Source organism: Aphelocoma coerulescens, chromosome 2 (genome assembly GCF_041296385.1).
Source record: "Aphelocoma coerulescens isolate FSJ_1873_10779 chromosome 2, UR_Acoe_1.0, whole genome shotgun sequence".
In the NCBI taxonomy this organism is placed as follows: Eukaryota; Metazoa; Chordata; class Aves; order Passeriformes; family Corvidae; genus Aphelocoma; species Aphelocoma coerulescens.
The window spans coordinates 33,975,434-34,002,676 of record NC_091015.1 but is presented as its reverse complement, the minus strand read 5'-3'; the positions used below and the strand labels follow the sequence as shown (position 1 = coordinate 34,002,676).

Genomic DNA, 27,243 nt, shown 5'->3' with positions numbered 1-27,243 from the left:
GGGCGTCGGTCTGCCCTTGGGAGGTGGTGGGTGGTTGCCTTTGCTTTGCTTGCTGTTTTTTCCTCTTTTCTTCACCAATTGAACTGCCTTTATATCAAGTCAGGAGTTTTCTTGCTCTTTTTGCTCTTCCTATTTCTTCTGGTAGGGGGAAGTAAGTGAGCAGCAGTGTGGGTACCGAAATTCTGGACAAGGCCAGCCCACCAGGGATGTGAGCTGGTTGAGTTAAACACACACCTCCCAAGTTTCAGGAATAGTTTGTATTTGCCTTATTAAGTTTGTGACACAGAGTTTGCTGAGCTCTCTCATAATCAAAACTATTTCTAAACACTTCCCAAAGTCCTCTTTAAAGCCAGGTGCTCTGGAGGATGTAGTAAAGGGTGAAATAACATGCTGCAAGAGAAGGTAGCCAACTTCTTCTGCTGCAGCACAGACACAAAATTTCATCTGGTGGCTCTTATCCCTGCCTTATCCAATGAGTAAACTAAAGCACATGATGATAAGCTGAGAATTTGCAGAAACTGGGTGCTGACCTGACTTGGCCTCTGGGAAAGCCCGTGGTTAAGCTCCCCTGGCACCAGTGGGAGCAGCCTGGCTCCAAAACACATTTGACAGGATTTGCTGATGGTAATGAATTTGCCTTGACATTTGCTTAGACTAGGGTGTTGAGTTTTAATTATCTTCATTATTAAGAAGAGTTGTGTCACTTCTGTTTGGAGCATTCTGACTTCAGCTTCTCCTGAGATCACGCTATGCTTGTCCCTGTGATTGAATATCTGTCCATAGTGCCTGGAGTGGCACTCATGCCAGAGGATGGGTTTACCTAAGAGTTTGAAGGGTCAGACATTAAATTCATGGAAAATGTGCACACAGATTAAAACCACCTTCATTTGCTGGCTCTTGGTGGTTGTCCTGGATTATATGCCCTTACAGTGCTAAATATTCTTATAGGTGGTCTGGGAAGTGCTCCTGACAGGTTATATTAGCTTACGTTAGCATCCCCTTGTATCCTAAACACTTGAGTGTGACCATATCCTTGGTAGAAGTTCAGGATTTCAGCCACACAGCTGTCCCATAATGTCTCTTCTAGGAGAGAGTGATCCCACCTTGAGACACATGCAATCCTTCTTCATGTCAGCAGTGGAAGCTGAGGGTACTGGCCTAGACTTGAAACCTGGATTTTATGTGGCTAAAATAAGGAAATCTGCAAAGACCCTGTTAATGAAGGTTACTGACCAGATTATGCCCAATGTTCATGGGCAGAACCTGCAAACAAGACAAAGGAGATTGCTTAAAATTTCAGCTGCTGAGAACTTTTAGAAACACAGAACCATAAAATAGTTTGAGTTGAAAGGGACCTTAAAGATCATTTAGTTCCAATCCCCCTGCCATGGGCAGGGACACCTTTCACTAGACCAGGTTGCTCAAACCTGCCTCCAGGCTGGCCTTGAGCACTTCCATGGATGGGGCAGCCACATTTTCTCTAGGAAGTCTGTTCCTGTACCTCACCACTCTTCCACTTTATGGAAGTAAAGAAGTCCTTCAATATATCTAACCTAAATGTCCCCTCCTTCAGTTTGAACCATTGCTCCTTGTCCTGTCAGTACAGTTCCTGACAAAGAGTCCCTCTCTGGCTTCCCTGTAGGGTCTCTTCACATGCTGGCAGGTGCTGTGAGGTCCTTGCACAACCTTCTCTTCTCCAGGCTGAACAGCCCCAACTTTCTCAGCCTGTCTTCACTGGGGAGGTGCTCCAGTCAACTTCGTTGCCCTCCTTCTCTAAGTGCCTATCTGCTGTCAGTGCTGCTGCTTCACTGGCCAGTGCTTGATTTAAACAAGAAAGTAGGCTCTCATAACTTTTTTTCAGCCAGGGTTGATTTTTCACAAAAACTGTAAATTTGATTAGTCAGAAATATTCCATCACTAGATTTCTGAGGTTTTTATCTTCAGCTGTCCATACCGAGATGAAAAAAAAATAGTATGGAAGCCTGAAAAGTCCATACTTATGTTTTACAACACATTTTCATTCTGTGATTACAATATTTCTTGCATTTCCTATATACAAAATAAAAGAACTGAAAGAAACACTCAAAGTTGAAATAAAATATTTCATTTTAGTCAGGAAAAATGTATGTTTTATGTGACCCAAAAATTTTGTCAGAATGTCTGATTCCTACGGCATTCAATTGAGTGATAATTCAAAGTAAGTTTTTAAAAGATCCATCAAACTTTCCAGTGAAATAAAATCCTACCTAAAAATGTCTGAACTTTTTGAAAATTGGTTACATCACATCAGCACCTAAAATTATCTGAACTTTTTGAAAAGCGGTTACATCATACTAGCAATGGATGAAAATCAGAAAGCAATATTGATAATTTCAAGGGAAAGATACTTTTCTGCAGTGAGTTTGCAACTTATTTCTTCTACAGAAACGGTGAAATTTCAATTTCATTTCTCAACAGATTAAAACTCTGTGGGAAATCTCTGAAAGTGCTGCTGATTTCAACTAAAAACTGTTTTTCAGATATTTGCAATTTTGACAAAATATTTTCATTTTACTAGGAACAGCTCATTAGGCTTTCATTTAAAATATGCTCCCCAAAGTAGTAAAGAAAGTGGAAAATCATGATTTACATTGTGGTAAAATGGGGATATGTTGTAAAATTTTTCAAATAAAATTTGGATTTCTTCAAAAAAGTTTGAATGTTCTTTTCTTTCCCTCCTGTATGAACAGAATTTTCACTCAAAGGAATTCTCCAAGATCTTATGTACATTCATATATTTTAAAAGTATGTCTATTGCTATGTCAAATGTGTCTCACTGGAAAAAGCTATTGACTTTTCCATTCTATTGCTTTAATTTTCCACTACTCGTGTGTTGGAATACTCCAGGAAGGTGCTGTGTGTGCTTCTGATTATGCTGTGTTACACAGCAGGGAAACCTCTTATCTCAGACTGGTTGCCTGGTTGAGGGAAAAAAACACATTTAAGGCAGTAAACACAGCTGTGGAAGAAGTATTTTCTATTTCCTTGCTGTTTGTTTTAATGTACTAAAAAGACATAATTACAGAAGTTTGCAAAAATGCCAAAGTGTAAAACACAATAGTAGTTTGGTCTCTGTGTTTCTATTACATGTCTATATGTCTTCAGATGTAGCTTTAAACAGTCCAAGAAAATCTTTAGAAATGTCTTCTCTACTTTACACTCTGATTTGCCCTCATAAATAAAGAACAGAATTTTCAGAAAAAAAAGAATTTAAAAGTAATTTCATAGTTACACTGGTAATAGGAAGTGTTCAAATCTTCTTCTTGCCATTTTTCATGCCATCTTGAAGATTTGTGTTTCTATTGTTTCCTTTTTGACTCTGTGCAAACACTTTAAAGATAGGAAATTTGCAGATCTGTGGAAAAAAAAAAAAGAATAGAGGTTTTGTAAATCTAACCACCACAACTTCATTTGAAGAAAATGAAATCTGAACTCTGAAAGAGGACAATGCTTTTTTTTTTAGCTTGCAAAGAAATAGAGTAATGCAATCCCTTTTATTTCCTATTTAAATGAGGCTGAAGCATTTTCATCTGTGGCGTGTAAAGTCTGCTTTGCAAAGAATAAATTCGGAGCACACACATTGTAAGTATTTGCCAAGAGCACTGGGTTTATATTGGTTGAGTAAACAGCACTATAATATTAGAATTATAAAAACAAAATGTGCAGAAAAATGTGATTCTCACTCTTTTGTTAACACTCTATTAGTTTATGAAGTCCTAGTGAGAAAAGATTAAATGCAAAGCCCTCAGTAAGGAGCTCTGCTCCATTCAAGCTGCAACATCACCAATTACTTCACCAAAAAAAGAACTAGGTTTGATAGAGATCCTTAGTCCAAATCCTGTGCACGAGCACCTGAAGCCATCTCCCCTGAAATCCTGTGTAAAATAACACTAATGACATCCTGGTCACTTCAGTCTATGGAAGATTTCACCTTTTATGTCACAGTGTGTAAGCAAACAAAGGTCTGCATAAAGTTCTTTTGACTGTGGCTGGAAAGACTCACACTGGCACCAGTGTGGCTTTGGATGACACTGTACCATCCTTTCATTCCACCCACAACTATTATTTCGTTGCCCAGAATTGTTGTAATATGACTGCTTCCCTTCATAATCTCTGCATTTTATCTAGCTTCTTTTCCAAAGCCAGAGAGGATAATTGTCATCTTTTGTATAACACAGCAGAAAGGCTGAGGACAGGCTTAAGGGCAATGGCTTTCTCTACTCACCAGTCTATCCATACCTCCTCTAGACGAGTTCACTGAGGCAAAGAGCAACATCAAGCATGATGAGGTTTTCTTAGCTGCCTAAGATCTGTAACAAGTGCCAGAGGAGGAAAAGATATTATGTCCAACCCATCACACAGAGTCCTCCAGCAAAGTGGGATGGAGAGAGAACAGCTGAGAGCCAAGCACGAGTGCTGCAATGACTAGGGTAAGGCAGAAGCTACAGCTCTGTGGCTCCAGGTATTGAACCAGGAGAGGGAACCTGGGCACACAAAACTTCCATCTACTCCCACTGGAGCCAGTGGAGACCCTTTCTATTGGTTTAGCAGGATGTGGATCATGGTGGTGTTTTGTGTCAGGTGGGTTCCCCCTGGACATCAAGGGAAAAGGAAGATGTGGCCATGCACACCTTGTTTTAAAGAGCTGTAGGGTTAACTGCTGTTCTTTCAAGTGAGAAAAAGTCCCAAAGCCAGGCATCATCACACATGCACCATTTCTAATACAGAATAATTCCCAAATCAGGGTGATGTGACATTATTTGGCAGCATGTGAGGAAAAAGTGGAACTTTTTATTAAACTGAGAAAAAAATTTGAAGACCAGAAGGGAACACAGCAATCATTTCCTCTGGTTTCCTGCACAATATGAGCCATACAACCTCATTTGGTCATGTCTCCATCTTTCTTCCATCTTCTGCTTGATCCAAAGATCTCACTTGGAAAAGAAGGCATCTTCATGAAAAGGTATGATGAGTCATGCAGAAGCCACCCTAACCTTTTGGACCTTTTTTCAAAGATTAATTTATGCTTTTTGAAAGCATAAAAAGGAAATAAAGAAATACAGAAATAAAAATTGTAAAACATGTCTTATTTCTAATCCAAATGTATTTTCACTTAAACATCCTTAATGAAAATCCTTTTCCTTCTGTAGGTATCCAGCCAGGTGCTACTTTTCCTCAAAATATGTGCCTTCATATTCAAAATCTGTCTCTGAAGAAAACCACCTTATTTCTCATTCCCAAACCAAGGCATTTTCTTAATAAGAAAAGAACTTGGCTTGCAGAAGCAAAAATAATACAGCCCCAAGTGCTATTTTTCAGTCACTGACTAGAGAACATTGTGATGAAGAAATCTTAGCTGAAGAAGAAAATAACCTCCATTTTTCCAATAAATTAAGATCTTCACAGGAATATAAAATGAATCTTAAAGTAGAGCATCTTGATGTTTCTTGCAGCAGGCCCTCTTTCAAGGACAAAGATGTAATTCAAACATGGATACCAGAAAAAGAAAAGTCTTTTCCTCTATGCTTATAAATATGGTGGTGACCTTACAGAGCCCCTTGAAGAGACAGCACTGACAACACAGCCAGTGACATCCAACTTCCCTGCAGGGCTGCTTGCAGCTGCAGACTGGATTGTGAAAGATGAAAGAGAAGAAGGTTCCCCTGTACTGCATAGGGAACTTTTAGGAGACAAAGTTTGAATTATGGTAGTGTATGTTTCAGTGAAGGACATAAAACCTAAGGCAGCAGATGAGATGAAATAAATTAATATAGCCCTGGAATTACATGGGCAAAGCCAAGCATATATTTACTTTTAAAATATTACTAAAAAGGCTGTGACTGAAGAACGGGACATAAAGCGGGTTTTATGACAGATGCAAGTTATTAAGTCATTTTGTAGATATATTCTACTGCTAGCTAGAGTATGTACTGTTGGTGAGTGCATATTGATAAACTTAATAGATAAGACCAGGCAGACCGTGTAAGGAATAAGTAATAGGGACAGAACCATGTGACAAGAGATGTGCATTTGCCACTTTGATCTTTAACCTGCAAGGTGTCCTTGTCCCTTGTTCAGTGTCCCTTCCCATATTCACTGTTCCCACCATTTAATTTCTTCATGGATTGGTATGGTTTAACACTGCCTGACTTGAGCTGATTGCACAGGCATTAGCTAAGCAGGAGTTTTCAAGAGTTTTTCCTAAGGCTGCCATCATCTGCAAATCCTTCAAGGTCTAAATTATAAAAGTTTGGCTGACCTCTATAGGAAAACAACGTATTAGATCATTATTAAAAGAGCAAAAGGAAAATTGCAAGCTTAATTCCTGAGATTTGTAAGTTAAAATCCACAAGGGCCCGGAGGCGGGCTTCCCTGAGCCCCTCAGCCAGCAGCCCTGCCCTGCCCTGCCCTGCTGAAATCACTCCAAAGGGCCTGAAGAGCTGTGCCTCAAATTCTTTGGCCGGTCATCTTTTAACAGGGATGTCAGAGATCTAGGAAAGCATTCCTGTGGCACTGGGATGCAAAGGGATTTATCTCACATCTGAAGTCCTGCAGAGAGGCAGCAACCCTGCTCCTATCTGAGAGGCCGACAAGTGAGTTACAGCTGAAGGAGATGTGACAGGCGAGAGAGAATAAGCAGGGTGAATGCCTGTGCTGGAGATGAATCAACCCTCTTCCTCGAGGAGCAACTGCCTTTGGCTACCCGGAGCTAAAAGCTGCAGTAATAAATTTTAAGGCCTGAAAAGATCATTACAGTCATCCAGCCCAGCTGCCCACTCATCCAGGATGCTGAATTTCCTGAAGTCATTCATGCCTGCCCCTCCTGCTGCCACAGCTGAGGTCCTTTCCTCCTCTGCTCTTGGCTGGAGACCCTTCCCAGTATGTCATTGCCATCACCGTCTGCCGTGCCAGACGTCTGCAGTGCCCTGTGGCACTGCTGCTGGGCAGCAAGGGCAGCTAGAGCAAATATTTTCCCTGTAGTGCTTCTGGCAAAGAGAAATTTTTACATTCAACTCTCCGGTGGTGCTGGCTCATGCTCTGCATCGGAGCAAGAGCTCCAGCAGCAGCTTTGCCCATGCGGCTCCAGATCCATGCTCAAACATCTGTTATGGAAACTTGAGGCAACTGCACAGGGAGCCATGCTTCTGCAGCTCTCCCTGCTGACCCAAACTGCAGATCTGGAGAGGGTTCCATCTGCTTTGTGTCTTGGCTTTCTTGGAAAACACTGGGCCTCACATCAGCTGAAGAACCCACAGTTATTGGAACAACAACACCCAGCTACCTGAGGAGCAGGCGGGTAGAACAACTCCATTGGGAGAAGTTGGGTTTTCTGATGATGGTTCTCTGCTGGCCTCCATGACCTTAGAAAGAGGCCAGTGTTACACTGCAATGGAAGCACATGGGCTGGAAATGGGAAAAAAAAGAGTAGGACAGGCTTTTCCTGAGATATCCTGCCCAGCCCAGAGCAGATCTCCATATTTGTTGAGATGGGGGGTCACATTCATGTTGAGCTCTTGAATGGAAGAATAATATGAGTTCCCCATCTGCCCCATGAGTTCATGTGGACGGAGCTCCGAAAGGTAAAGGAATGGTCAAGTTCACTGAATATTTCCCTTTCTGGAGGAGCAGGCCATGATTCAGCTGGGACTGCAAGGCAATGCCTTGCCTTGGGAAGGTTGTGACGCATCAAGAAACAGCTAAGCAACGCTTCAGCAACCCTGGAAGGCGTGCCCTGAGAAAGAAGGGAAAGGGGGATGCAGCCAGGAGTCTTGCATCTCCAGGAAATCTCTTCATGTCATCTTGTCCTCCACCTTTGGCTCAGCCTGCTACAGCTGACCTTAACAAGAACCCCTAGCTCCTCTCTTCACCCATGTTGGTGTAATTTGGGGAAAATAGGTGCAAGTGTACACTTGTCATGTCAGCTCCTTGGCAAGTGAAAGAGACGGTCACTGTTTGCCCTAAAAAGAAAATTCTAATTCCTAACATTGTATGTCACAGTTTTTATGCGCTGTGCAATTTACAGGCTGGACAAGCGAGGCCAGCAGAGCCTAGTCTGTGGCCAAGCCTGGCAGTGAGTCCATCAGCTATGGAAATGCCAAAGTGACAGGTTCGCTTCATTAACTGGAGGCCCAGAGTTTCTTGGGCATGCACAAGAAACTGGAAGAGAAAACAGTGTTCCAAGGGTGGGAAATTACCAGAACCTAGCGGACGCTTTGGGATGGAGGGCTAAATCAGTGCCTGCACCAGTGTTTGAGGGACCAGACAGGCTTTGATCCCAAGTTCACATGTGCATCCTTCCATCAACACAAATGACCTTCACAGGAACACAAATATGCTTTCCTTTAGGAGTGACTTAAGTTCCCCAAGGCAGAGCATGTTGTGCCTAGGTGGAGACATGCCCATTTTCCTCTCTCTGAACCAGCTGCACTCAAAGCCAAAGGCTCTTCAGAAAGCTACTGAAATGTGAACAAAATGTCTTAGATGCCTTCCCTGAGTTTTCTGTCAGGTTTATTTCTCCTTTCCTGCTTCCAATTGCTGCTTCCCAAAATCCTTTCCTGCATTTCTCCCTTTATCACTGTCTTGTGAACATCCTTCTGGGCAGTTCACTAGCCCTCTCCACTGGATCCTCAATAGCTTTTGCACATAGTGAAAATTACAAGACTTTTTACTTTGAAGCAGAATTTCTTTTTGGCCTTAGGTGACAACTCAAGGACTTTCAGTCCCTTTGCCTCTTCATTCTGAAAATACTCCCCTAGGTAAACAAGTCCTAAGCCTAAGGTGAGGAAAGTCCTCAGTTGTTGAAGTTGTTGAACGGCAATCACCATTTTCTGATGCTGTAAAACAAGAGTTAATCCGTGTTTCCACTGCGGAGGGCTGTTTGGGGCTTTTTTTTTTTTTTTTTTTAAGGAAGGGAAAAAATTTCCTTTCATTCTTTGCCAGCAATTTCCGTGCAAATAAAGTTTCCAGCAAAAACTCGGTGCCCAAGAGAGAATATTTTATCCAGAAAGTGAAAGATTTTCTGTGAACAATTGCAAGATTTTATCCAAAAGTCTGAAAGGCTCATCCGAAATATTTCGCTCGTTGGCTGGAAACAAAGCGCTGCAGAGCGAACGGGGACGGAGAGCGCTCTGTGAACCCGGGCCGAGGGTTCAGCCGGTGGGGATGCTCCCGAGCCAGGACCGGGGAAGGGCGGGGCGGCCGGCGGGCACCGGCCGTGGGACACAGCGCCCGGCCCGCCGTGGGGCTCGGTCGGGGCCCCAGCGCCCGGCCCCCGCGGCAGCTCCCAGGCGCAGGCGGGAACAATCGCCGCGTTGTCCTGCCGCGGCCGCCGGCCCGGCGGCTCCCGCGCCCCGGTCCCCGTGCCCTGCGGGGACAGCGCTGGCGGGGCCGCCCGGCTCCGCGCCCGCCGCCGCCGCTCAGTCTGGCCCCGGCGGGGGCGGCGGCGGCGGCGGGGCGGGAGGGGCGGCGCGCAGGTAGCGGGCGGCGCTGCGGGCCCGCGGCCACGCCGGGGCGCTCTTGCCACGGGCACGGCCAGCGCGCGCCTCCGGGGCGGCCCCGCGCCCCGCGCCGGCGGCGGCGGCACTGCCGGGGACACACGGACACGGCCGCCCGCCTCCCCCGAGCGGCAGCGGGGCTTGGGCCCGAACCGGCCGCGGGGGCCCCGGGCAGCCGCTCAGGCGACGCGGCGGGCATGTGCCGGTAAACAATGACCATATTGTGAAATGGAAAACAGACTCCGGCTCCCTCCGAACCGCCCGCTCCCACCGGATGTGTTAAATAAAAACCGCTGGGGGAAAACAGCAGAAAGGCAAGAAAATCGGGGTCGGGCTGGGAAGGACGGGGGGCAGGAAACCCGCAAACAGGCGGATTTGTGTGCCCTCAGCCCCGTAATCCTCGCACGGACTGCAACGGCGGCGGATGCCTTCAGAAAAAAAATCAGTTTGAGGGGTTTGCGGTTGGATCTGATGGGCTTCTGCCTTTTTTTTTTTCCCTTTTAATATAGAAACTTTTTTTTGTCCCCTGCCCTGCTACTGAATAAAACAAGAGCAAACTTTCTCTGCTGCAGAAAACCGATCCAGATTTCCCCGGGGAGCTGCGCAAGCAGCCGTGTCGGGACGGCTTGGCCGGGACCCGCCGCGGCCCCAGACCTGCCGGGGCTGGGTGCGAGGCAGGCGCCCCTCTCCTCTCCCGTTCTCTCCCTTAAAACGGCACCTTCCTGCCCGGACGTGTTGAAGTGCAGTGCCCTGGAATTTATGACACAAATGGGCTTTCCTCCCCCCTCTCCCCCTCTTCATCTGCTTAAAACCTCTACCGACCCTTCCAGCTGGATGCAAACTGGGAGCTTTAATAAATTTACTCTCCCCTTCCCCAGTCGTAAACATATATCTCTCTCCGGTTCCTCTCTTTAAAAAAAAAAAAAAAAAAAAAAAAAAAGGTGTGAGGGGGAGATATTTCAGATATTTCTAATGGATTTAAGTAAGTGATTCATAGAATGAAATGCTTAGGGATTTGTTTAATGTGATTTTATATGAGCTGTGGACATTTCCAAAGCAAACAATAAGTTCAAGTACAACATGCACGGTTGTGTTACAAGTGTTACTCAGCTGGCTGGGAGATCTTCGGTGAGCAAACAGGCTAAATCTGGAGAGTAAACAACTTCAGAAAAATCTACAACTCCAGGTCACTGAAAACAGCCTTTTATTTGTTTTCCTTAGTGTCTAGTAAAATTTGATCCTTTTTTTTTTTGCAGCACTGCTGTAAAATCACCAGGGACGGGCATCACCAGCCCGTGGCTCTCCCCGGCCCAGCCATAGAGCGCGTTGCCTGGGACCTAGGTGCGTAGATGGGCGCGAAAGAACGGGTGCAGGTGAAGGAGAGTGCTGCTGGCCAGAGTGCTTTGAGGAGGACACCCCCGCACAGCGCCGGTCACTTCTGGGGGGCTGTCACCCGGAAAGAGGGTTCTTGCGACAGCCTCCAAGTGGAGAAACCCCACGACGGCCTCACAGTCGTCCGGCCCACGCGTGAGGATGATTTGAGCTCCCTTAATGAGGGTCTTCTGACCTTGGGCCGGAGCCGGACCAGACGGTGAGCACCGCCCCGGGGGGGTGAGGAGCGCACGCTCGTGGGGCCGAGCGGTCACAAGCGCACCCGGAGGGGCGCCGGAGCTGGCGAGAGATTCGGGGGCTCTCCACCCGCGGCCATCGTGCTACGGGCAGGTCGCCTCTCGCGACATCCGCGGCGTGGGTGCCCCTAGGCCGTATGGTGCCACTAGGAGCTCCCCCACAGCCCCACGGCAGGGCATCATGCCGGGAGTCTCCCGCCTGGCTCCGGGCCGTTCTAGGGTCTTGGAAATGCAGGAAATGATGTAACTAAAATTCAAGATACTTGGGGGTAATAGGGTTTGCTGTATTTAGCGCGGAGGTCCCAGACGGCGTTCCCCCGGGGAAGGAGGACGATCCGAGGGAAACAGCACGGTCAGACTGATGGTTATTGTCACCAGATCAGAAATCGAGTTGGGAACCAGGAGTGCCCGGTGCGGTGCTCCCAAGCCATCAGCGTAGCCAGGGGGGAGCGGACAGCAAATCCGAGCTGCCTGGCTGCAGCCCTCCCCCAGGGCCCTGCGGGAGGAGGTGCGGGGGCACCGGGCTGCAGGGCGGCGGGGCTCGCCGTGCCCCCTCGCCGGCTGCAGGGGTGGGGGGAGCCGGAAACCTCCCAATCGCGACGCTCCGACTCGGAGATTGCTGTTGGTATTCACTTAAAAAAGAGGTTGAATGGGACTTTTTTCCTCTTTTTTCCCCCCCTCTTTTTTTTTTTTTTTTTTTTTTTTTTTTAAGCCGAAGCTTTGTTGTGCTAAACTAGTTGGACGAGTTAGGGTGTCGCTGCTCCCGATTGCTCTGGCCAATGGAACCCGATCCACCCTGCTGTGCGTAAGAGCGCAATTAAGGATTTAACCAAGCCTATGCTGCGCCCCAGCCAGCAGTCTGCCGGAGACAGACACCGCGCCGCAGCCTCCTCCCCCAGACATGTCTGCTTAGACCCGAGCAGCCCCGCCGCCAGCCCCAGCCCGCCGCCGGCTCCGAGCTATGACAGGAGTATTTGACAGAAGGGTCCCCAACATCAGATCCGGCGACTTCCAAGCTCCTTTTCAGACGGCTGCAGCCATGCACCACCCGTCCCAGGAATCTCCCACTTTACCCGAGTCCTCGGCTACGGATTCCGACTACTACAGCCCGGCGGGGGGAGCCCCGCACGGCTACTGCTCGCCTACCTCGGCTTCCTACGGCAAAGCACTCAACCCCTACCAGTATCAGTACCACGGCATGAACGGATCTGCCGGGAACTATCCTGCCAAAGCCTATGCAGACTACAGCTACGCCAGCCCCTACCACCAGTACAGCGGGGCTTACAACCGCGTCCAGAGCTCCGCCAGCCAGCCAGGTGAGGGCCGGGAGTGTGTGGGAAGCTCCCGTGGCTTTGGGGAGGCTGGGGGAGCGCGCCCCGGCAGATCCCTGACCCACGGACCACGGGGATGCGCCTTTCCATGAACCAGAAGGGAAACTAAAAATAAATAAATAAATTGGGAAAAAAAAGAAAAGAAAATTATGGGGTGGGGGGAAAAGTGGAGAGCTGGTCTACTGGTCTACTCTTTTTGACCAGCCCGCATGATCTAAACTACAAATCGTAGGACTAGTGCTTTAGCGCTTCTGTCAGTTGCCCCTGGGCCCTCACGACTACCTCCCTCCTCCTTCCCCCCGCAGGAAGAGGGAGAAAATAGCCGAGCCTTGTTGCGTGTCTCAAACTCAGGTTCGCGGTGTTGAAGAAAGTTTCCTTCTCCCTGTGCTGGAGGGGCGGGGGAGGAGACTGGGAGGGGGAGCCCAGCCGTGGCGGGGCTGCGAAGCCGGGAGGGTTTTTCACCAGAAAGCGTCGTGGTTTGAGTGCTTTACTTATTTGTAACTTGCTGTAGGAAAAAAAAAAAAAAAAAGAAAAAAAAGAAAAAGAAAAAGAAAAAAGAAAAAGAAAAAGAAAAAGAAAAAGAAAAAGAAAAAGAAAAAGAAAAAGAAAAAGAAAAAGAAAAAGAAAAAGAAAAAGAAAAAGAAAAAGAAAAAGAAAAAGGGGTCAGGAAGAAAAAAAAAAATAAACCCGTGGTGAAGCCAAGCGGCTGGGGCTTGGCTGGGACGAGTGCGGTCGCGGCGGCGCTTGGGGACACGCCGGCGGCGGCAGGGGGGAGGCGCGGGCGTGCGGAGGAAGTGGTCAAAGCCTTGGGTCCGACTCCGCTCCGGACCGAGCTCTTCCCAGCAGGGCCCCAACCATCCTCCCAACGCCCGCGGCGGCCGCGCATGCCCTACGCTCCCGCCCGCGCAGCGCTGCGCGCCCGGCAGGATGCCCGGGACGGGCGTGGGAGGCGGAGGAGGGCCAGGGGTGGCCGACATCGGTGCGGAGGGAGAAGGTTCCCCCCCGTCTCACCGCGGGGAGCCGGCGGAGGCTGCGCGGGGCCGCCGCCCGGCTGCGGGAACCCCGGGGGAAGCCGCAGGGGCCCGTCGGGCCGGCGCCGCTGCCCGGCCCGGCCCGCGGGCGGGATGCCGCCCCGGCGGCGCAGGCTGCGCGGCGCGGAGAGGAGCCTGTCGCGAACTTAACGTCTGCGTCTCTCTCCCGCTCTTGCGCCCGTGCAGAGAAGGAGGTGGCGGAGCCCGAGGTGCGGATGGTGAACGGCAAACCAAAGAAAGTGCGCAAACCCCGGACTATTTATTCCAGCTTTCAGCTGGCAGCGTTGCAGAGGAGGTTTCAGAAGACCCAGTACCTCGCCCTGCCCGAGCGGGCCGAGCTGGCAGCCTCCCTGGGACTCACGCAGACACAGGTACCGCGAGTGGCTCTGCTGGGCCCTGCCCGGCCCGGCCTGGCGGGTCCATAACCCCAGGTTCAGCCCGGTGCCGCGGGAAGGTCTGGATCGGCCCCCGCGGAGGGGCGGGAGGGCGGCGGGGTGCGGGGCGCCGCAGCCGCGAAGCACCGGCTTGCCAGGCGGGCATTAATGGTGTCGCTTTCCCTCCCCACTCCCTCTTTCCTCCCTTCTTCTCTCCTCCTGCCCCGCTCCTAGGTGAAAATCTGGTTTCAGAATAAAAGATCCAAGATCAAGAAGATCATGAAAAACGGGGAGATGCCTCCGGAGCACAGCCCCAGCTCCAGCGACCCCATGGCCTGCAACTCTCCACAGTCACCTGCGGTTTGGGAACCTCAGGGCTCGTCCCGCTCCCTCAGCCACCATGCCCACGCACACGCTCACCCTCCAAACTCCAACCCGTCCCCTGCATCCAGCTACCTGGAGAGCTCCACTTCCTGGTACCCCGCTGCCAACTCCATCAACTCCCACCTCCAACCCCACGGCTCCCTACAGCACCCGTTAGCGCTGGCCTCTGGGACGATTTATTAGAGCCTGACCCTTATTATTATTTTTTTTTGTTGTTGTTCCTTGGACTCCTGTGTTTTACTGTTAAGGAATAATAACGAAAGGAATGCATATGGGGAATTTTTTAAAGGGAAAAGAAACAAAAAGATTAAAATGTGTAAAGCTTGTGCATGTAACTTATTGCATTTCAAAGGAAACCCTTTTTTATACAATACGGACAATTTTTGGCTCAGCTGTGGACACTATCATTGGTGCCTTGAAATCTATGACCTCAACTTTTCCAGAGACTTTTTTCAATGTTATTTTAACCCTGTAAATAATTGTAGATAGAGGAATTAAACTGTATATTCTGAATAAAATAAAATTATTTCGACCACGAGAAACGTTTCCAAATTACCCCTTCTTCTGTTAATAAGAGGGAAAAAATATAATACTAATTTGCTTGCAGAAAGAAAGTGAGGAAAGAGGATGGGAGCTGAGAGTTCACGTTCTGTTCCAGTGCCGTGCAGTGCCACCACAGTCCGGGCGTGCTGGCAGGATCTGGCCCTTGCAGGTACCCGCAGGCGAGCCGAAGGGCGGCGGTGCTCTCTCCCCGCTGGGAAAGGGTCTCTGGCAAGACCACGTACGTCTTACTGCATAGTGTTTTAAGCTGAAGGGAAAGCTGCCCATCCTGACGCGAGAAAGCAAATCTCTCGCCTTAAGCCGCCCTGAATCCCCGAGAGCAATTAGCGTCGAGAGCTGCACACTCCACAGCCCATCAGTCGCCCGTGTGCGCTCGGCTAATTATACAAATTACGTTTCCGTCAAAGGGAGCCACTAAATATGAGAAAAGGATAAAATGAGGGCCCCGCTCCCCTCGCTCCTGCTAAAAGCCTGCGGCCGCTCCGACTGAAGGAGGGACGTTGCAGAGGTACTTTTATTGGTTTTGTTTTATCTCTACCCGATTTAGGGGAAAATACCCTCGCGTCAGAGCAGTCGCTAGCTCTGCCCGGTGCTGGAGGCACGGCTTGGGCGAGATGGCCGGAGCACTGCCCACTGGAGCAGACCACTCGCTCGGACCCTGGGCTCTCTTCCAGTCGAAATCCAGGCCCGCGGGGCCCCCGCGGCGGAGCACGTTCCCACGGGGACCCCTATCCTGGGGGGCAGCGGTAATTCACGGCCGTGCGGGGTACGGCGACAGCAGCGAATGTGCCAAAGGCGTCGCTGGAAGGATCCCCGAGATGAAAGATGCCCCTTTGGCAGCCGAGGCTGGCGAGGAGAGTGCTGGAAGGGGGGGAGGCGAGGCCTGAAAAGGCACGCTCCTGCCCTGGAGCGCACTTACCTGTCTCCAGTCCTCCTCCCCGCTGCCCTCCCCCTCCTTTCTTCTCCCTCCTTTCCTGCCTGCCATGTTTTGTGCGTGTGCGTGAGTGTGGTGTGCGTAGTTTTCTCCCCAAAGAAAGAAGCCCGGGTTTGCTGTTTTGTAACAGGTTTGGGGGTTGGTAAATGTCTTGCAGTACAATAGACCAGTTTGTTCGGTTGTGCTCCCTGCACGCAGGGGAGGGTGCGGGGGTGCCGGCGGCAGGGCGGCGGGGGCCGCGGCCGGCTGCCCACCCCTGCCCGCTGCCGGAGAGCGGCCGCCCCGCCGCGGTGCCCCGCCGCTCCCCATCTCTTCTGCGGTTCTGGTGACCGTCTCCTGTTCATTTTACGCGCAAGGTTTCAGGGACTTTCCGCGACTCTGGGGCTGAGGAAAAGGTCGGCTTTGTCTCTTCTGCTCACTTCCATGCGGTGCAAAAAATTTTTGAAAAACTCGACCTTTTCATTTTCTTCCGTTCTTTTCCTCATTTCCCTCTAGACAAGCATTCAAACTGCAGTAAGAGATTCTCCCCGAGGTCACTTCCCTTTGCAGAAAGGTTTGGACACAAGAGGTGGAAGTCGATTTCCCAGGTGGGTTCACCCACCCCTTTCTTTGAGGAGCTGCCGCGGGGCTGTTTGGTTACGGTAACCTGCCGGGGCCGTGAGGGCCCGGACGGACAGAGCAGGAACAGCTCCGGGAAGGTGGAATGCCGGCAGGCAGCATGCCGGACAGAGATGGGAATTTACACTGCGGCCGCTGGACTAGGCATCGCTTGCCTCTCCAAGCCAGCCGAGTCATCTCGGCTCGGTTTCCATGCCGGTCCCTCTCCCTCCTTAATTTCTCCTCCTCCCAGATCGGGTTGGTGTTGGGCAGGTCGGGAAAAGCCTGGCATCCCTCCCCCAGAGAGGGTAAGAAATGTCCTCGCCGGGGCTCCCCGTGGCGTGGCCCCGGCCTCGATGAACACTCGGAGTCTATGGCCGCCCCTCCTCCCGGGCCGAGGGGGATGCTCCTGTCCTCTCTGTCCCCGCACACACAGGCAGGCACACCCCGGCGCCTCTTCCCGCCTGGGTGCACCCCCTGGGCTCCGGCGGCGGCCGGAGGGAGCCTAGCTTGGCCAGGCCTCCCCCCTTGCCTCCCCGGGAAAGGATGGCATGAACTGTCCTTTGTCTGACGCTGGGTTTGGGCTCGGCGGATTGCTGGCTCGGGGCTTTCCCCGCCCCTCCCCCTCTTCCCCTCCCTTCTGTTTTCCTGGCGGCCACTTCCATGTGGAGCCGGGGCAGTTCGGGGAGCCGAGAGGAGCCACATTCCTGTGGGTGCCGAGCGGCTCCAGGGCTAAGCCACAGGGCCTGACACACACACACATACACACACACAGACGCGCAGACACACAGACACACATACACAGAGCAGCCTGCAGCCCCCGCTGCCCCAGATCGAGAGGTCCTGGCACTGCCGGCACCCCTGGGGCTCTCACACCCACAGCACACCACCCCCGGCTGCGCTAGCCCCCGGTTGGGACGTACACCTACATCACCCACACCCAGACACACACGGTGCCCGCCAACCCCACCTACGGTCGCGGGAGGAGCACCTTCCCGCTTCCGCCCGAGCCCCCCTGTCCCTGCCGGGCATCCCCGCACCGCCCGCGGGCACAGCCTGCAGCCGGGAAGCGCTGCCTCCTCGCCAAGCGCCTCCGTTTCCCTCCCGCTCCTTCCCGGGGAAAGAAAAGACGCCCCCTCCAACCTGTCACCGCGGCAGGGCAGCCCGCCTGCCAGGCGTTCCTGTCGCCCTCTTACTCCCCTCGTGCTTTAGCTCCCCGGCGGCCGCGCTGCCTGCGCGGGCCTCCGCGCTCTGCCCGCTCAACCGCCGGCAGCGCTGTGTCCCCAGAGTGCATCCCACATGTGGCATCGATTAAAGATTTCTGCCACGCAATTTTGCGACTGACAGACTTTAGGTGTTTCGGTTGTGGATTACGGAAAGGAGATCTATTGCTTCAGGAAAATCGGGGCGGGGGGGGGAGTGTGGGAACCCCCTCTTCTTGCTTTCAGTCATTTAAGCGATTGCTTGCAGTAACTCAGCCTGTTTTATAGGTCAGATAAGAGCCGTGAAAATAGGAAACGCGAAGTTTACATTAAGCCTCCCTTTCTCTCTTTTTTTAGCGAGAATCCGTGTTGCATCAATTAAATAGTTCTTCTCTTTGTTCGGTGGCGCGTCTATTTACATGCGATTCGGGGAGGATAAACAATCGTTTATCTGCCTGGAATACAGACCTGATAAATCCCACCACACACCCACGCCCCTGCTGTCTGTGAGAACACCTTCCACTGGCACGACCTTCAAGGCCGCGGGTAAAACTCCCATCTCCCTCACCTCCTTAGTCCCCTTCAGGTGAGGGCCCAGAGTGCCGGCCCCGGCCGGAACCTTCAACGGATTGAGCATTTGGCGAAGACGAGCTTGGAGGTGGCTTCTCGCTCCTCTGCCGCCTGCCCCTCGGCATTCCCGGAGAGGCTGCCTAAAGCTCAGCCTGGGTTTTGCAGGGCGGCTCAACCAGCCTCGTCGGGCCGGATCCTGAGCTGGCTTCGTGCTCTGCAGCGGCATCCTCTGCCTGGTTGTGGAGCTGGGTCTCCATTCCAGGAGATCTTTACGGTCTCCTCGACACGCACCATATAACGTGTTTTATAGGGCTTTCGCCTCTCTCTATCCACTGAGCTTTCTTTTATTCGCCTGGTTTTTACTAAATCACATGGAGAAAAGGGCGCAGAGTAAAGGCTCCTGCGGGCTGCCAGGAGCGGCTGCGGCCGGGAGAGGCCAGCAAGAGCCGGGGCGGCAGCACTGCTGCCCATGGGGCCAGCCCCGGGCGCTGCCCCTTCTCATCTGGACTCTGCGGAGACAAACCGGTCGGGCGGCAACCGCGCTTTGATGATTTAGGCCATTAAAAAATGAAGCGGATTTGTGTATTTCGTGTCCAGGGTTAATAAAAGTTAATCAGGAGTCGAAAGCCAACTAGCTCAGTGAGTTAACCTCGCTAGCTGCAGGTAGTCCTGTTAGCCAGGCTCTTTGGGTTAATTAATTACAATTGAGTCGGTTCTGTGATAATTTCCCTAAGGACCCCTGAGGACCGGTCCAGCGGGTGCGCGGGAGCGCTAAAGGCCGCCAGCTCCACAGCCCGCCGCGGAGAGTGCCCGGAGCCCAGGTCCCGCACCCCGCACTCTCCTCCTCCCGGTTCCGAAGCTCCGGAGGCTTCTTGCCCGAAAGTGACGTTCAGTCACCTGAGAGAAGGCACAAGACAATGGAGAGCCCTCTTTTGGGGATGGGTGGGGAGCTCGGGGATGCTTCGGGTGCCGGGGAGAGGCTGCCGGGAAGAGCCGAGCCGAGAGGCGGACTGATGCAAGGCGGGAGCCGAACCAGCAGTCCCTGACTTCACATCAGGCTCGCACTCGTTGAGATTTGGACACGTAACGCTGCAGACCACTGATTTGCTATTTTCTTAATTCCCGCTCTTCTCATTCCCTATGAATCAAACAGTCTTTTGTCCTTCAGAGTTTGATTTGATCGCTACTGTTCACATTTCACTTTTGTATTTTTCCCTCCCTATACCATTACTCATTGAGTGCCCCGTGAAATTACAATCGTACATTTTCAACTCAGCAACCCATTTGCAGTGCAAAAATAGGGTCTAAATAATGGCTGAATTAGCCCTACTGGACAGTTTCAGATGTAACACTCTGTAATAATTATATTGCAGGCTGGATTAGGATGCTATTATCATAATCTGGACGTTTACAATTATCTGTAATTTGCAAAGATGCGCCAGGTCTTGATTACAGCAGGTTTTTTTTATCAAGCTAACCATCACTAAACAGTGACAGTAATAACAGCTAATTTTGCTGGCAATATAAGAGGTGCTGGGGTGTGCAAACAATTTCACACCTGGATGTGCTCACTCAACCAAGAATATAGAGAAAGAGCTTCTGCCCTGAGACTCAGAAAAATATTCTCCACTGCTTCTGTTCAGTATAGATTTCTAGACCCCGATCCTTGCTTAGCAGATTTTCAGAGGGGTAAGTTTTGGGGCTCGCTTGGTTTTGGGGTTGGTTTGTGACTGCTCCGCGCCTTGCCCGTCGAGGCACGCTCCGTCTTTGCTCCCCCACATTCGCGGTCATTCTCGCGCCGGTGGTTTCCCTCGCCGGGCCGGACCCCGACAGATACGCGCCCCCTTTCCCCGATGCTGCCGGGGGCGGCGGGCGGCGCGGGCGGGGATGCGGCGGGAGCCCCGACGGGCTGCCGGAGGGGCAGCGCGGGACTCGGCGGCCGGCGGAGAAACCGTGCGAGCCGCGGGCCGGGCCCGTCTGCCCGTGCCCGCAGCGGGGCGGCGGCGGCGCGCCTTTCCGCAGCTCTCCGCGGCCCCGGGGCGGTGGAGCCCGGCGGCGGGCGGGCGGCGGCGGAGCCGGCGCTGGCAGCCCGGCGGCGGCAGGTTTGGCGCTGGCGTGGGGAGCTGCCGCTGCTCCATCCATAGATGACGCTGTTTCACGAGAGTCTCCCGGGGCGGTTGCCGCGCGAGTAGGAGCCGCTGCTGCCATTCGCCCCCACCCCGCTCCCGGGAAGGCCTACCTTTCCCACCTTCTCCCACGCTACTAAGCTAATGGGGCTATTATTATTATTATTATTATTATTATTATTATTATTATTATTATTATTATTGTTTATTTGTTCGCTTGCTTGCTTGTTGTCTGGGCTTTTTTTCTGAGCCTATTTGAGGAATCACTCGTAGGGGAGGAGGGCACGACGCATCGAGAGGCTTTCCGCACCGGCACCCACGCGCGGCGTGCAGGGGAGGACGGGCCCCCCGCAAGCCCACTTGAGGCAGCGAACCCCTGTGTCCCCTGCCCCCCGGGCCCGCCAGCGCGGGGGCGGACCGCCCGCCGCCGTCCCCGCTGGGCGAGTGCAGCGAAAGGGTTAAGGTGCCTGCCGGGGCCGTGGGGGCCGGGACCCGCCGGGCTGGGCTCGGCTGGGCCGGGCTCCCCGGGCTGCGGGACTCGCTCACCAGGGCATCCGCCGCCCTTCTGCGAGGCGAGGGTGAGCCCGCACGGGGGCCGGCGGGGGGGTGTAAAGCGGGGTTTTCTGAAAGATGCACACAATGCTGTTGGTTTAAATGTATGGTAGCTTTCTCTCCAGTGTCATTTGAATAATTCAGTGAGCCCCACTACCAGCTGTACTTCTGAAGCCTCTTCCATTCTTTTCAGCATTATAATTTTGGTTAATTTTCAATTTTAGGCCCTACGTCTCTGCAATTTGTGTATGAATAACAGAATAATTTTCCTCTTTTGTTTCGCCTTTCCTGTTCCTGAATCTAAATAAAGATGGCTTTTTAGTATTAAAAGTGGAAGAAAATTACAGGTAATTATCTTTGACGGTAAAAACGCTGTAATCAGCGGGCTACATGAAAAATTACTCTAATTATGGCTGCATTTAAGAGAATGGAAAAAAACCTTCTTGTGGATAAAAACCTTAAATTGTCCCCAATGTCTGCTTCAAATTGGATGGCACTGCAGCTGGAGGCTTTGTTCAGAATTGATCCTGGGGAGCTCTGAACCCAAAGTTTCACAGTGGGAAGGGGAAAAAAAGAAAAGAAAACATTTTTCCTAATGTAACAATACGAATGGTAGAAAATGACAAGACTGATCGGTTTTAAAGCACTCTGAAGACTGACTGAGCGTGGAAGTTGCTCAAAAAAAAAAAAAACCAAACCAAAAAACACCCCCCAAAACACTGGTATATTGGTAAGTAGTCTTTGCTTTGTGTCTAATTATAGTGACTGTCCTTTTGCACGACTGTATGTAGCTGTCATTATATGGAGCACTCTGAGGATCTCTATTGACTTCTGATAAATGGCTCAGTGGTTTCAAGGTTCATAATTTGAAGGATGCCCAGGTCTCTAGACATTAATTCTCGCAGTATGGGGCATCCAGCTTGGATGAGGAAAAGGCTTTTCATTGTCAGTAGTTGCTGTGCTTTCCACAAGCTGGTGCGCCTGAAGCTGGCTGGACAGCGTGTTGTGTGCCTGGGCACCTCTCAGTGCTTTGCAAAACATTCCTCAGCTTGCATTGTCTGCTCTTTAAAACAAAGGAGGGCGCCTCCTTTCTTAATAATTTGGAGTCTCCAACCTTTGGGAAGGAAGACAGGGCTCTGAGCTTTGCCTCGGCGAGTAGGCTCAGCTCAGCTAAGCAGCGGAGCACTGAGATCGCAGCAGAAATGGCCGGGTGATTAGGAACTTCGTCTAGGCGTATCTTTGTGGACTCGGTATCTCCTGTCTTTAAATCGTAGCCTTAAAACCAACCAAACCACCAGCTACCCCATCCCACTTCTCTTTTCTTTCTTTGCTCGCAGATATATGCTTTGGTAGGGGTGTCTGTGCACTCAGCCAAGCTGGGCACAAGGATCCCTCTGCCCGGACTGATCTGGGGGGCAAGTCGGGGCAGGTGGGGATCCGCTGAAGTTAAGAGAAATAGGAGCCAGGCGGGCGTTTTGTGGCTTTTACTCTATATACGAAAGAAGACAAAAACATACAAAGTATATGTACAACTAAAATTCAACAATATATACAGAAAGGTTGCTCGGGGAAAGGTCCCTCTCGCTCAGTGGTTGAGGCTGCCGCCGGGCAGCGCTGAACCTTCCTTCCCCAGCCCGCAGCGGCGGGTCTGGCCGCGAATCCCTCGCTCTGTCTTTACTGCTCGTCTCCGGGAGTCTGTCCGGCTGTGTGCGGGTGCAGGTCTGTGCGGATGAGGGGGCTCTTCGCGTGAGAGACGGTGGTTTCTTCTGAGCCGCAGCCCATTACATTTTGAGAAAGCATGCAGATTTTGCTTCGTGGTAATGTTCTAATCTTACAGTATATTTGCAGTTTTCAACCAGTTCTCCTTTTTTTCCCCCCATCTTAATTTTTTTAAAATCACTTCTTCTGTCTGTTAATCCTTTCCCCAGTCCGGATTTGGTGAATAAAAATGAAGGAGCTTTGACTAGTCTCTCTTTCATCATGTAATGTCTTTAGCTCATTAAACAAGTAAAAACGGCTGCCATGGTAGATTCAGGTTCTTGTGGGCAAAGTCTGTAAAAAGTTTGTTTTGACGTATACTCCACAGAGAAAGAGGCTGGTGCCTTGGAGTCCAAAGGAAAATATCCTAAAGAGAAGTGTCTTCTGTGCGCCAGAATGAAAATTGTGTCTTTCTGTTCAAGATCAATCGCTGAGGTTACTTAAAAAAAAAAAAAAAAATAAAGCCACTCTGTCTCTTTGCCGCATCTACAAGTTCACACAGAGCCTGTTAGCTGGCACGGCTTGGCAAAGCAGGGGAACTTCTTGCCATGTCGAGACGAGGCGTTCTTGGGAGATTATTTCTCTTGGACAATTCACATCATTTGTGGTCTCTGCATTGTGTCTTGATGTGGAGAAGAATACCAGTGAGAATAGCCAGGCATGTAGCTGTTTGGAGGCATATTGACTCCCTTGGCAGAGGCTGAAACGTCCCAGACTGGAGGCAGAGCTGGAGAGCGAGGGGAGAGGGCAGCGGAGCCGGGCAGAGGGTCGCTCTCGTGGGGGTTACTGCCCTGTTTCAGCAGCTTCTTGAATTTGGAGCGCTTGTTCTGAAACCAGATCTTCACCTGTAAACCGAAACGCATTAGATATTAGCCTGCCGTCAGCGCCCAGGGCACAGCAGGAAAGACCCCGGGGGCCGGGGGTCTAATCTGGAGAAGGTCTTGAGGGCACACGCCAGTCGGGTGTGGAGCTGGGGATGGGGAGAGGGGAAGGAGGGGTAGCTACGGCTGCTCTCGGGCTCTGGATGCAGCTGGAGAGAACAGGGGAGGCAGAGCAGAGATGGAAAGCGAGAGGGATGCAGGTTTTAACCTGGAGCGTTGTTTTCCCTTGGCAGGCCAGATTGTTATGGCTGAAACAGACTACATGCTCTGAGGTGTCCTGTTTTAGCGCCTCATTCAGAATTTTGGAGGTCATTTGATCATTCGGGCAAACTGTTGTCAAACATGGGCAATCATATGATTTTGTGCCAGGAGACAAGAGCCAATAGACAAAGGGCATCTTACAAAGAAATCGCGCATCCAAAATCCTCACGATCAGATCAAGCAGTCCACGCTGATGTGGCGGGGGAGGAGGCATAATGGGACCAGTTTTGCAGCTTTATATTAAAACGTATTATTAAAGAAAGAATAATTTTTTTTCTCTGTGAGTAATAGTATATCAGCATTGCTTTGGGTCTCATCCTGCACCTTACCCAGCAGAACTCCCAAAGAGGAAGCCTGCACTCGATAAGGTGAGCAAGGATCAGGCCCACTGGTAGAACAGAATTACTATAGAAATTATATATAGGTAAGACATGTATACACAATATATATTTTAAATCAATCAAACAAAGAAAACAACCCCCCCATGCGTATTTGACCTCTCAAACTTTGCAATCATAATGTTAGGGGATAAGCAAGGGTTCTTCTCTAGCTGCAAGCTCAGGATCGGGCCCCTAAAAAAAAAAAAATCTGTGCGTGCGAGAGAGAAAGCAAGACAACAGTGAGACAGAGCGTGCATGCTAAGGATACTAAAATCCCATTTGCAAAACCATCAGGCCCATTCCCATCATTAATGTTTGCTGAGTATTTAAAAATCACTGCCTGGAAGAGACTGTTACCAATGACAATGATAAAATCCTGAAGTTATTTGTTAAGCTCACAGATTCACATGATAACATTTTACCCGAATTGATCCCATCTATCCATGCACCTCTCCACAAACCCCAGCTAGGTAAGCCTGTAATGCCTCATATGTCTTTCAAGCTTAAATTAGCAGAATGGCACAGCTACTCCAACCACACTTAACTATGGCTTAACCTGCCATAATTTTGTACACGGCTGTCTTTGATCTTCAGATCTATTATCACCTTCCGTACATTTTGCCCAAGGCTAACCACTGCATTTGCGTTAGTCATCCAAGGTGAATTAACTATTGATTTAACAGGTATTTCCTAACGCGTTCCTGCTTCCCCTCTACCTATACGTTGCTACGAGGCAGCTTTGCTTTTAGCTCTACCTCAGGCCCAGCGATTCCTTGCCTTTGTTTTGTTCTCCTTTTCACAGCTGGGAAATTGCATCTCGGTGCTGGAATTATCCGAAAATATAGGCAATTTTAAAACGTTATGTGTGGCATCAAAAAGGGAGCGCTCGCTCGCAGACGGCTGAGGGAAGGGCACTTTCAGCTCCTTCTGCGGTCGCCCGATCTCTGTCGCGCATTAGGTAAGTCCTAGCACAGAGAGATGGCAACCGTGTGGCGTTACCTTTTCTACCGTTCCCGACAGAGGCCAAAATATTTGGGGAGCATCATACTTTGCTTGGCCTTTGTTGCTCGAGCAGGCTTTCAGTGATTTGGGATTCCCAGTAATTACCTGTGTCTGGGTAAGTCCTAATGAAGCTGCCAGTTCAGCTCTCTCTGGAAGTGCCAGGTACTGAGTCTGCTGAAAGCGATGATTTAAAGCCTGGAGTTGTAGACTAGAGTAAATGGTTCGAGGCTTCCGAATCTTTTTCCCTTTTCCATTAAATCTGATTTCACCGTTTTCAATCACTGTGGTTTTTTGCTGATCTGCAAGCAAAACAACACAGCTGAAACATCACCCTCCTTAGCTATTAAACGCGGGTATTTTGGCAGCCATGGCTCCTAAAAACGCCAAAACCTGTCCCGACGCCTGTTCAACCCCACGGCGTAGGCACAGGCTGCGTCTCCTTACAGGCGTGCGTGGCACAGGCTGCTGCTTGGGAGCTACCGGGAGAAAAAACAGCTGTCCGGGCATAGTGGGCACGCTCTCCTTCTTCCCGGGAAGAAAAAAAAAAAAACAAAAATATTTTTAAAAATTTAAAGTGCAGCTCTGGCTTTGCGAAGGTATGCCTTGTTCCAGGGCCATCCAGGTTTTACTCGGCTAATTGACTTCGCGTCGCCAGTTTGGTGGTCAGTGAATCACCAGTCCGAGACTTTTAACAATGCTTTTTCCCCCCGCCCCCCTCCCGTGCCCCTCTGGATGGATATGTACGTCTCCCTGCAAAAAAATAAATACATAAATCAGACGGCCCCCGAGCGGAATGCGACCCGCTCGCCTGGAAACTTTCACTCCTCAGGTGTTAGCAGGAATTTTGCCTAAAGCCGGTCCCGCCGTAACAAAGGAGCGCCGAGTGCAGCCCCTTGCCGCCGGCCGCGGGGAGAGCGGGGAAGGCGCCGGTGCTCAGCGCCGCGGTACCGCCAGCAGCCGCCGCTGGCGCGGTGGGAGCGCGGCGGCCCCGCTGCCGGTACCGCAGCAGTAGGCCCGCGGAGGGGCCGCGGAAACAGGCAACCCCCCGCGTTTTCTCCCCGCCGTCCCGCGCACCCGGGGACGACGCCTGCCTCGGCGGGAGCGGGGGGCACGGCGGGGGTCGTTATGCAGGTGCCCGGGGGGGGGGGGGCCGGGAAGAGGCCCGGGGATGGAGGGAGCGGGGGGAGAAGCTGGCAGCGGGTTCGGGAAGAGGTGCCGGCTCACCTGCATCGTCCGCCCGCGTCTGGCTGGCCGCGCTGCTGTTGTGGTAGGACTGGAGGTAAGGGCTGTGCTGCGAGTGGCTCACGTAGGGGTAGGCGGCCAGCGAGCGGTGGTTGTAGGAGCCGGCGCTGCCGGAGTAGGGCGAGCTGTGGTGGTGATGCTGGTGGTGCGGGTGCGAGCCGGCGGCGGAGTGCAGGCAGTGCAGAGGGTAGTGGGCTCCGGCCATTGCCGGCGAGCTCTGCTGGGAGTGGGGCGGCGGCGGCGGCTGCGGCGGCGGCGGCTGCTGTTGCCCGAACTCCATGAAAGCGGATTTGGAAGAGTCTTGCGCGTCCAGCCCGTCAGCCATCGTAGTCATGGTCATCATCAAAGTTTGGGAGGGAGAGCGCGGTGCTCCCCGGCTCGCCCCCCGCGCTCTGCCTCCTCTCTGCCCAGCCACCGCCGCTCCCCTTACCCGCCGCGGCACCGCTGGAGAGGCGGCGGTGATTTAATTTAATTTCTTTTCTTTTTTTTTTTTTTTTTCTTTTCCGCCTTTTTTTTTTTTCTTCCCCCCCTCCTCTCCAAGGAGCCGTTGTGCGAGGGGCCTCGTTCACTGAGGGAGGGGAGGAAGGGGAGGGCGGTGTGCGGGGTGTGTGAAGGGGGAGGGCGGGCTACTCCCGCCGCTTTTTTGCGCCGCTCTTTTCCTTCATCCCCCCGGCGCGTGGGGTGGGTGTTGTTTTTTTTTTTTTTTTCTTTTTTTTTTTTTTCCTGGTGGGGGGGGGACGTGGAGGGTGGGGGCAGTTTAAGGTGGGAGCCGGGAAAGTTGGGGCTCCGGCGCTCCGACTCGAAGGGCAGGGACGCGCACAAGTCGAATGGTTCGTCTCCGGAGGGCAGCGCCTCCCTCATTGGTCACTCAGCCCCCTGACGTCATAGCCGGCAGC

The 27,243-nt window shown here is 51.5% G+C and overlaps 2 protein-coding genes across 2 annotated transcripts; one reads left to right on the top strand and one right to left on the bottom strand.

Moving 5' to 3' along the window:
• Positions 1-12,122: 12,122 nt before the first annotated feature.
• LOC138105673 (homeobox protein DLX-5) lies at positions 12,123-14,464 on the top strand. Its single transcript, XM_069005787.1, has 3 exons — positions 12,123-12,477; positions 13,710-13,894; positions 14,132-14,464. The coding sequence occupies exons 1-3, from the start codon at positions 12,123-12,125 to the stop codon at positions 14,462-14,464; spliced, it is 873 nt and encodes a 290-aa protein (XP_068861888.1).
• Positions 14,465-23,174: 8,710 nt separating this feature from the next.
• Positions 23,175-26,690, bottom strand: LOC138105672 (homeobox protein DLX-6). Its single transcript, XM_069005786.1, has 3 exons — positions 26,330-26,690; positions 25,211-25,404; positions 23,175-23,426 (listed from the first exon to the last, which is right to left on the bottom strand). The coding sequence occupies exons 1-3, from the start codon at positions 26,688-26,690 to the stop codon at positions 23,175-23,177; spliced, it is 807 nt and encodes a 268-aa protein (XP_068861887.1).
• Between the last annotated feature and the right edge of the window lie 553 nt (positions 26,691-27,243).